The 10,923-nt window shown below is 32.0% G+C and overlaps 1 protein-coding gene and 2 pseudogenes across 1 annotated transcript; 2 read left to right on the top strand and 1 right to left on the bottom strand.

Moving 5' to 3' along the window:
- LOC18590585 (cytochrome P450 87A3) lies at positions 4,067-6,683 on the top strand. The gene is made up of 5 exons (XM_018126935.1): positions 4,067-4,272; positions 4,377-4,698; positions 4,889-5,038; positions 6,052-6,179; positions 6,590-6,683. The coding sequence occupies exons 1-5, from the start codon at positions 4,067-4,069 to the stop codon at positions 6,681-6,683; spliced, it is 900 nt and encodes a 299-aa protein (XP_017982424.1).
- Positions 7,568-8,118, bottom strand: LOC108663176 (annotated as a pseudogene).
- On the top strand, positions 8,631-9,417 carry LOC108663175 (annotated as a pseudogene).

Genomic DNA, 10,923 nt, shown 5'->3' with positions numbered 1-10,923 from the left:
AACTGTGAAACTCTTAATTTCACCTTAAAATTCCTATTTGAACTAGTTCGAGGCTTAATCGACTTAATGATACCATTAGGGGCAATATCGTCTTTTAACGATTTCTCGAACTTCCTAAATATACAAACATTCTATCGAGCATGTGAATGATATTATAATTATTTTACAAAGCAGGGTTTGACATAAGCAACCGATCTCATAAGTTGAAGTATATAGATACTTGGAACTAGAATGTAGGTGCTTGCTTAGGAAAGCAAGTTCACTGAATATGACCCGCCATAAGGAGTGCATTTGGTATTTCACTCAAGTGTCTATGCAATACTTTTCATGTGTCAGTTGTGTAAATACTCCCTAGACTTGAGACATCAGGTTGTCTTATGTGTGGAGTGCTATGCTTTGATTTCATCCCTAAGGGTGCCTAACCAAGGATGCCAAAATATGATGCTTTTGGGTATAGCATGAAGCATGTGAAGGCAAATAAGTGGTCAAGCTAGGAATCATCACCCCAAGTGATGCAGGGGATATATCCTAGCTGTTCTTGGTTGATATTAGCTTATTGAAGTCCTTGATCAAGGCGAATTGAAGATTATGAAAGGAGTTTCATAAGTCTTTATAAAGCTGATGATCAAACTTTAAGAATGAATATGAAGATCAATAAGAATAGACATTGTATCACGTTCTTATCATCTCCGGGATATATGATGAGGGAATGAATTACATTGAAAGGCTGATCACTGAAAGGTTAAGTCAAACCATCTTGACTCTTTTAACATTTGGGTGACCATAATGGATTGTTATATCCCAATCTTGGTTTATGAACTCTAAATAGTTAACTTGATTAATGCTAAATTTAAAGTAGTTTAAATTTATCTAATTCTAAATTGAGCTTAAGAATTATATGTTGAGTTCATTGCCAACATGTTAGAAGCCTAATAGTCACACACCTAAAATGAATGTTGAAAATAAAATGGAAGAGGTGATTAAGTTGGACTTAATCAAATTAGAAGTTATGAGCTTCTCAAGCACTTGATTAAAATTGTTTAATTAAGTTGTGCCTAATTAACTAAATTGTTTAATTGAATCATTGGGCCTAATTGATTAAATTGTTTAATTAAGTCATTGGCCCTAATTAATTAAATTAAACAATTAAGTTATTGGGCCTAATTGATTGAATTTGTTTAATTAAGTCATTAGGCCTAGTTGATTAAAATTGTTTAATTAAATTGTTGGGCTTAATTAATTAAATTGTTTAATTAAGTTATTGGGCCTAATTGATTAAATTAAACAGTTAAGTTAATTGGACTTCTTAAGGACTTAATTAAATTATTTAATCAAATTATTGGATTAATTGGTAATTACAAAATAGTTTTGTAATTAGGGTTTAAAATTAATCCAAGGTATAAATACCTTGCTATAACCTCCAAACAAGAGAGTGGAAAACGGCTAAAAAGAAAAAAAAAGGAGTGAACGACACATTAGAAATTCTTTGGTCTTGTTGTTCATTGTGTGGAGAAAAATAGTTTTTCATTCACTTCATTTTTTTTTTTGTGTATTCAACCCCTCAATTTTGTGTGGATTTTGAGTTTATGAAACTTATCTTTGCTAGCACATTGTCAAGGCTTAGCACTCACAATCATTACAGAAGGATTTTCTTATTCATTGGTGTGGATCACCATTAAAGGTTGCACGAGGATTCTTTGGACAGTTTTGATTTACAACAACTGGACTGAGGTGGTTGAGCTTTTTGAAGGTTGATTTGGTGATTTAACAAAATATTCATCAACCTTTGTTATTTAGGTAAAGTGATCTGATCATATACTTTTATTTTTATTTAATTATATACTCAATTTAGCATGAAAGAGATCCTACGAGGGTGAGGCGTAAATTTAATTTTTAAATTTATTTTTACTACATTTTATTTGCATTTGATGCATGATCAGCCCTCACTCAACAGAGATTTGGTCTGATATTTTTGCAATTGCATTTTTGAGTTAGAATCTTGCTAGTTTTGTCTGTCACATCAACAAAAAAATGTGTTGGTGTATTTTCAAAATTAAAAGTTATGTCACATAATGAAGAACTATTTCAATTTAAAAGTTATGTCACATAAAATGATATAGTATGACTATTGGATTGAGCGCAAAGGTTATGTCACATAAAGTGACATAGTATGACTATTGGATTGTAGATCGATTTTCATGTGAATGGTTATATTTCTTCGTAAAATGACATCCAAAAGTTATGAGATAAATTGAAAAAACACCATAGCTCAAAAGTTTAAATATAAAAAGTTATTGTTTCAAATTATAACTTAAAAATTATGTTTTATGGAATGAATAGTTGTCCTTTCATAAGATGATTATAAAAACAATACTTTTATCCAAAAGTTGAGTTTGGCAAAATGTAAAGATATCTTTTAGACAAAATGGTGCCTTAATAAAAGGGTTCTATCCTTGAAGAAGAAACACTTGCAAGCCTATATAAAGGCTTGTTGCCAACCATTTTGATAGCAGTCTACTCTTGTAAAGTGCAAGGTGAAGTTAAACGTTGGCTTCATTAAATCCATGAGGCTATTCGCATTATTCTCCTTTACATACTGAATTGTGAGGGTGAAATAAGTCTTAAAGATAACGTCTATTGAAAGGCTCGCCTTGAAGTCAATTTTTCTGATTCTTAAATTCCATCTAAACCCCATTTGCACTAACAAAATGTTGCATTAACTTGATCAACAATACATCAATTTAGTCAAATCATATCAATATTTTCAATAGAAGAATTTGTACGATATTAAAAACATAAATTATTATATAAAAAAAAATTCAACAACACTTAAATAAAATATAAACTAAATTTATAATTTAATATATATATATATATATATATATATATGTTTAATGGGATGCAAAATTCGCAATATTTCAATCTCAATCAGTCTTGTCATCTTTGCCTTTTTTTTTTTTTTAAACCTTTTGCATATGTTATCTTTTACTTGACCGGTCAAATTTCACATTATACATTGTTGTCTTGTCATGACTAAAAAGATTAAAATAATTAATGTATAAGATATTATTTTTACTCATTTAATTCATTTAACATTTAAAAGCAAAAAAAAAATTAGTATAAACTTACATGCAAAGTGTATATATATATATTTAATGCATAATTTAATATACCGACTGACTTATATATAATATTTTGTATACATAAAAAATATATTAATGATTGATTTTTAAATTAATTCAGTTGTAAATATTGAACACTGAAAGTCATTTAAAATAATCAAACAAATTGAATCAATTCATTAATTGATACAGAAACCTAACAAATCAAATTGAATTAACTAAATTCAATTGATTTCTCACTTTATACATAATAGAGTTTAGTTATTAAAGAAAATATAAGAAACAAAGTATTTTCTGCACATTTTGGATTTTCTTTCTTTTTTTTCTTTGAACGTAAAAATTTGGTTTTGTATTTCGAACAAACTTTCAAAACATTGTGTTGAATTCAATGACTTGTTTGCAATAGTATACCAATATTACAATCCATTGAATTGTACAGAGTTAATTCACCCTGACCAATGTTTATGTCATAAGAATCTCTTGCAATGTAAGTTAGAAATTTGAAATACATATTGATTTGAGGTTGATATAAACCACTCTTTTTAAAAAATATATATATAATCTATTATGAATTCAAACCATCAATAACGTGTATATAAAAAAAAATTCAACCAATTAATACGTACTTTTGGTAATAGCAAGACGTTATTTGTTTGAAACAATATTATAAAAATATTATATTATCTTTTACTAATTACACTCTACATTGTTAAAAGTCTGACTAATTACACAGTAATCAAAGCTTGATCAATATATCCATATTTTTGAACAGTGAATCAATCCATTAGGGAGAAAACTGTCAATTAACAAACATCGAAACCATCACGGACTTGTATATAAGGAGTAGCACTCTCTTCACAAAAGCCCAAAACAAATTGCAACCCCAGTTAGCTGTCTGTTACTCGCGCTTTCTTCTCATTCCTCTTTCCCACTTGAGTGATCCAATGGAGGTGTGGTCTCTTTGGTATTTTGTCATCCCTTTCCTTGTTGTAAGTGTGGCAACTTGGATTTCTTGGTGGAGGAACCCTAGTTGTAATGGCAGACTACCTCCAGGTTCCATGGGACTTCCACTTATAGGGGAGACCCTTAATTTTCTTGTCACATCCAAGTCCATAGACATCCATCCTTTTATTAAGGAAAGAATGAAAAGGTAATTATTCATTCAACATGCAAAAATTGAAAACTTTCATCATTTTGAACTATTGCTTTGTATATGATTATGGGTTGTTAAATACTTTATTTCTCAACTACTAGATACGGTCCATTGTTCAAGACAAGTTTAGCAGGTCGACCAGTGGTGGTGTCGTCAGATCCTGATTTCAACTTTTTCGTTCTCCAACAAGAAGAAAAACTTGTGGAACTATATTACATGGATTCCTTTGCGAACCTGGTTCACAAAGAAAACATAAATGAAGGTGGTTACGTGCACAAGTATCTCAGGCATGCAATTCTGAGTCACTTTGGCTTTGAGGCTCTCAAAGAAAAGCTACTGTGTCAGGCTGAGAATGTCATAAACCATGGATTTCATGAGTGGACAAAGCAGACAGAGGTAGCTGTAAAAGGCCAAAGTGCTGCTGTAAGTAATTTTATCGTAACCAAATACAGCTCATAGTAAAATATTAACAGTATTAATGAAACAATATGAACCTTATAGACACTGGTTTGAGGAGCAAGGGTAGAAACGGCTAAACCTAGGCTGACTTATTATTATGATGTGTACCTAGTTCTTTTCTTTTTTTTCTCGTTAATTTTATCGCGTTTTGCAGATGATATTTGGATTTACTTCAAAGATTTTGATGAGTTATGAATCGGAAAAATCTGAGGAAAATTTAAGTGAATATTTATGTAGCTTCTTGCAAGGACTTATGACATTCCCTTTGTACATCCCTGGGACAGCTTTCTACAAATGTATAAAGGTTAATCATCTTTATTACACCTGCTATAACCTTCTGAATTTTACAGCATTTTAAAATCTTCAAAAGATAGTATCATCTACTAAACATATATATATATATACACACAAACAAGTATATATGTATATTTTTTGAAAGTAAATTTGCAAATCAAACGATTATTTATTTCTCAATTGTCAACATAACATTTCATATATGTGACGACATTTTAAATTGCACGGTGGCACATTAATGAATAAATTAGAGTAAGGATGAAGGGGTGCAGTTTGGTTAAGTTTTGAGTGTAAACACAATCCAAACAAAAAAAAAAAGGATTCTACTTTTTTTTCCTTTTTTTTTTTTGTTTGAAACCAATCCTAATGTGATTTGGCTTGGTTTCTTATTCAGTTTGAGCATTTTAACAAACCAAAAAAAATTCTACAATTTTAATGCTGCTCCAATTCTTAATTTTTACTAAAATTAAAACAAAAATTTTGATTTTAATGTATTTTATATGAATATTCTAAATTAAAGATTTGAAATATAAATATAATTATATACCTCTTATGGCCCCTCCCCCGCTCAAAGGACAAGGCAGAAAGGAAAGGTTAGGCTTCGTAGTGTGNTGTGAGTGGGATTTAATTAAATGCATGTGATGCATCTCCCATAATGCATGCATTGCCATGGTGCTTAACTGTTGTGTGTATGCCTAAATGAGAATGCCTAGGCCAAAGAAGTGATATATATATATATATATATATAATATATATTAATATTACATCGTTTTCCAAGCTTTTCTAGCTGAATTAAATTTGTAATTGATTCTTTTTAGATTATTTTTATTTTTTATTTTAAATTTAATTTTTAATAAAAATAATTACTCTGTAATTAAACAGAACCTTAATTAACACATATAAACACAAAGATAGTAGAAAATTAAAGTATTCCTATAGTTGATTGAGACTTTTGTAAGTTATAGTAATTGTAATAAGGTAATATTTCTCTTTTCTCATAATCTGCAAATCTTTTAATTAAAGAACATGGGAAGCATTTCAACGGCGAAGAACTTCATACCATTTGGAGGAGGGAATAGGACATGTGCAGGAGCAGAATTCAGCAAGGTTCTGATGGCAGTCCTTTTACATGTTTGGGTTACCAAATACAGGTTTATATCTTTACTATACTACTACTAATTTTTTACTTTTACGATTATTTACTTTTCTACTAATTTATCAATCATATACTTATTTATTATATACTATAGATGCTATGAATTGACATACTAATTAATCTTTCATTTTCGATAAAATATCTATTAATCTACCGTTTAGTGCATATATTAAAGTATGTAGTCAAATTAAAATTGTACCAAGCGATTACTCAGCATACATGTATTCTTGATTTTTTTTCTAAAGAACAAAGAAAGATATTCCTCATTAATCAGTATCTAAATTTGTCAGTTATTGTGATCATACTCAAAACAATATTACAATACTTTTATAATTTTAATTATATATCACTATAATAAGTATATCTAATATACTCTTTTTTCATATATATAATGTTTTAATATAGGTTCACCAAGATCAGGGGAGGAGACGTGGCCCGTACACCAGTTTTGGAATTTACAAATGGTTTCTTCATCAAAGTTTCAGAAAAGCATCCATGATTGGTTAAGAGTGGACGTATAATCTAATCTTAAATAAAACTAGTTGGGCTGCTAAATAAGTATTTGTGTTCCATATGTACAGCGCAGTTAGTCAGCAATTTGGTGGAAGTTTAATTTTCTTAATTAGCAATGCTTTCCTTTGTTAAGCTATTATCTACGTTGCTGTATGATTTATATATGACAGCTTTCCTCTGGTATAATTAAGTTCTTACTCTTTATGGTATTTGGTGAATATCTTGGATGAGAATTTCAGAAACATGAAAGTTAATAATAGTTTTAAACTAAGATTACCATCCAATACTCAATAGAGAATGCATAACAACATTTATATTAATTAACATAATATAAAAAATAATTTTTTTTAAATACTTCAGAAATTTTTTCGAGCGTAAAATCTTTTTTGTTTTTTGTTTATTATAACATCGGTTTTGGTACTGTGTTAGTTGTTATTATTTCGTTATTCTGATATTATTCCTGTATGCAAAAACAAAAAACTTAGAACTGTAAGCACCATTTCATAATCATATTTAATAAAACTAACACAAAATTAATGTTTTTAAAACAATACTGAAAAATACATCAAAGACTAACAAAAGGAGAAAAAACCAAAGGCACAAAATCTCACCTTTTAACATAAATTGACACTAATTGGCCTGTTTTTCTTTCTTTTTCATTCTTTGTGCTCCTTGTTAAAAAGTTTTTAAAGGTTGGGATGAATGGTCAGGTCTTACCTCTTTGAAGCTGAAAAGAATATTAAAGAAAAGAAAACGAAATGACAAGAAAATTAAAGTAAAGAAAATTTTACTTTAGTGGATTACAGTATTATACATCACAATGATGTATACAATACAACATAGTTGCATGCACCAAAACTGTTTAAGATTTTAACCAGAAATTTCAATGGCTTTGACCTCAGGTTTCTTCAATTCCTCTTTAGGAACAATAACAGTAAGAACCCCATTTTCCATGGAAGCCTTAACCTGATCCATTTTCACACCCTCCGGCAACCTGAACCTCCTCATGAACTTGCCACTGCTACGTTCAACCCGATGCCAGGTGTTGTTCTTGTCTTCCTTTTCAAATTTCCTCTCTCTGTTTATTTGGAGCACCCTGTCATCTTCAATCTCGACCTTCACTTCCTCTTTCTTGAGCCCTGGAAGGTCAGCCTTGAAGACGTGAGCCTCCGGGGTTTCCTTTCAGTCGATATGGGTGTTGACAACAGTAGAGGTTTCAGGGGCAGGTGCTGTGAGTGAAGAAGAAGAGAATGGAAAGTCCTTGAAAGGATCCCAATGGTCAAGAGAGAAAGGATCGAAGATGCTACTCCCTCGATTGCCATAGAAACTTGGAATCATCGCCATTTTCTCTTCTTTGTGAAAGTAAAAATTGATGATGTACTTTGATGTAATGAGACGTCTTTAGTTGCTGATAAGATCTATCGAACTCAGTTGCTGTTTTCTCGATGCTGTTAAAGTAGGACATGTTGGATATTTAGAAGAAGCTAAAGAGGAATCTATTACTTTCTAGTACTTGTGTTTTGGGCTTCAACAAAACTTTTTGTCTTCACTCTTGTAATTAGCGAATGTTACAGAAATTGCTTGAATGGTCTCGACTTTTTTCCACTCAACGTTTAAATGGGCTGCGCTTGTTTTCTATGGTCCGTTTGGCCTGGCAACATATTTTATGAATTAATTTCTGATAGTCGGCTAATAAGTTATACTAGTAAACAAGGCTCGGGTCCAATTTGAAGCCTATGTTTGCAAGTCTCTACAAAAGAAGTTCAGATCATTCAGGTCAATTCTCAAACATTATTGAATATCCGTAACTTTTAAGTTTCTCGAGGCCCAAAAGAGAAAGTCTGAGAATGTACTAGATTCCTCTTCAGCTTGTTTTAAATACCCAACATGTCCTGCCTTCGGAGCATCAAGAATTCAGTATCAGATTCTCGGAAGCAATCAGCAATCGAACACTTATTCAGTTTTTCGTTGATCACTGTTTTATAGTGGAAAAGTAATGCCGTTGATCCCAAGTTTCTTTGGCAACCGAAGGAGCAGCGTCTTCGATCCTTTCTCTCTTGATGTTTGGGATCCTTTCAAGGACTTCCCTTTCTCTTCTTCACTCACCACACATGCCCCAGAAACCTCGGCTTTTGTCAACATCCGGATTGACTGGAAGGAAACCCAGAAGCTCACGTCTTCAAGGCTGATGTTCCAGGGCTCAAGAAAGAAGAATTGAAAGTGCAGGTTGAAGATGACAGAGTACTTCATATAACTGGAGAGAGGAACATAGAGAAGGAAGACAAGAACGACACTTGGCATCGCGTGGAACGTAGCAGTGGCAAGTTCATGAGAAGGTTCAGATTGCCTGAGAATGCCAAGATGGATCAGATCAAGGCTTCTATGGAAAATGGGGTGCTTACTGTAACTGTTCCAAAACTGGAGGTGAAAAAGCCTGATGATGTTAAGGCTATTGAGATTTCAGGCTAAAAAATTGAAGTTGAGTTTGGAAGGCCTCTCTCCCTTGCGACAGATTACTCAAAGTAACTACTTTAATAGGAAAACAGAAAAGTTCGTGAGTTATGAATTGAGTGTCTCCCTCAGCTGAGGGTTTTGTACGAATTGTGTGTGGTACCATGTTGTTGTATGGACTGTGAGTAGGTCTGAACTTCTGCTATGTAGATAATAATTCGTGAGTTACGAATTGAGTGTCTCTTATCTCCCTCGGCCGAGGGTTTTGTACGAATTGTGTGTGATACCATGTTGTTGTATGGGCTGTGAGTAGTTCTGAACTTCTGTTATGTAGAAAATAAAAGAAATATTGTCAAGACATACATTTACCTTTCTTCCTTGTTTGTGAAATTGTGGATTTTGTTTGGAGCAATTACGTTTTTAAGAACAAATTATCCAACAATAAATGTAATTTCATGTCACAACGAGCGTAAGTGAAATATACAAAGCAACCTGACCTAGATTTGGAGAATTATAAAATGCTTGAGGCCATTTTCATTTGAAACGTGACATGTTCTCTTCTCATCTATGATGTGGGCTGTGACATCTTAAATTTGAAAGAAGTTTTTAAATACTGAATTCAGGGTTGAATGACTGAATTATAGTTAAATTATAGAAACTTCAAAAATAGAAGTGCAGGAACAAAGTACTAAAGCAGAATTGTTAGTGATATGTACAAATCAAGACTCATCCTCAGATTTCGTAGTCTTCCCATCTTAGTCAACTCTGTACTCGTGGACAAAGCCATAATATCAGGGAGTTAGGTGTAGCAAGCTGATACTGGATGAAAACGCCCACAGTTCCTCAATATTAACTTGTTGATCAGCCATGGTTAACAGTAGTGGCATTGATAAGAGTCAGTCATACATCTGACTGAGACGTTTATTATCAAGATTCAAGACTGGTTTGTTTCATTTTTTGGGAGACCCTATCTGTTTCCACCACTGGAAGAATTTCTTACATCGTATCATCTTTGAACCTCTAGTTACAAAGAGGTAATGATTTATCTGAAGCATATCTGAAGCAAAGTTAATACTTTCTAATACATAAAAATGCTTCTAGGAACATTTTGTCGCTGGTTTGTTGACATCAAGCTTAAATTCTTCCAAATCACCGACGAAGTATAAATATTAATAATATCCCTTGTCCTTCAGGTCCACATCTATCTTTGTTTTTTGTTTAATCGACTTCAATGTATTTACTTCTGGCAACTGATGCTTGTTCATCCACATCTGTCTCTGTTCTTTGTTAAATCGACTTCAACATAGGTTGTTGCTTGTGTAAATGTGAATATGTGTTCTCCAGATGAATATAGTTTATAGTGGCTCCTTTTGTTTAATCCTTTCTTTCAACACATCATACTCAGCAGTTTGATGTTCATCTTTAGAAATTGTAAGGTGACAAGAGGAGAAATCTGGGAAATTACTGAAGAGAATCTGGATTAGATTTGACTTTTTTGTGAACCTATCCTGTTTTTTTCTTCCGTGCAGGAAGTTCATGAACCAGCTAGTAACAGGTTACCTACTAAGTGTGATTCTGATACTATATCTGCATGCAAAAACGAAAAGCTTAGAACTAAATGCACCAGTTTATAACCATATTTAGTGAATTAACACACAATTATTGTTTTTAAAACATAGCTGAAAAACACCTCAAAAAACCTAAGCAAAAGAGAGATAACCAAAAGAACAAACCAGGCTTGCAACTAAAAATCGGCTCTGCAACTTTAATAAAAA

Source organism: Theobroma cacao, chromosome 9 (genome assembly GCF_000208745.1).
Source record: "Theobroma cacao cultivar B97-61/B2 chromosome 9, Criollo_cocoa_genome_V2, whole genome shotgun sequence".
In the NCBI taxonomy this organism is placed as follows: domain Eukaryota; kingdom Viridiplantae; phylum Streptophyta; class Magnoliopsida; order Malvales; family Malvaceae; genus Theobroma; species Theobroma cacao.
The sequence above is the reverse complement of the archived record's forward strand: the minus strand, read 5'-3'. Positions and strand labels throughout refer to the sequence as shown.

Coding starts and splice junctions, on each gene's coding strand:
- LOC18590585 (XM_018126935.1), top strand. CDS start 4,067: ATGGAGGTGTGGTCTCTTTGGTATTTTGTCATCCCTTTCCTTGTTGTA. Junction 4,699..4,888: donor TAAAAGGCCAAAGTGCTGCT/GTAAGTAATTTT, acceptor CGCGTTTTGCAG/ATGATATTTGGATTTACTTC. Junction 5,039..6,051: donor CTTTCTACAAATGTATAAAG/GTTAATCATCTT, acceptor TTTTAATTAAAG/AACATGGGAAGCATTTCAAC.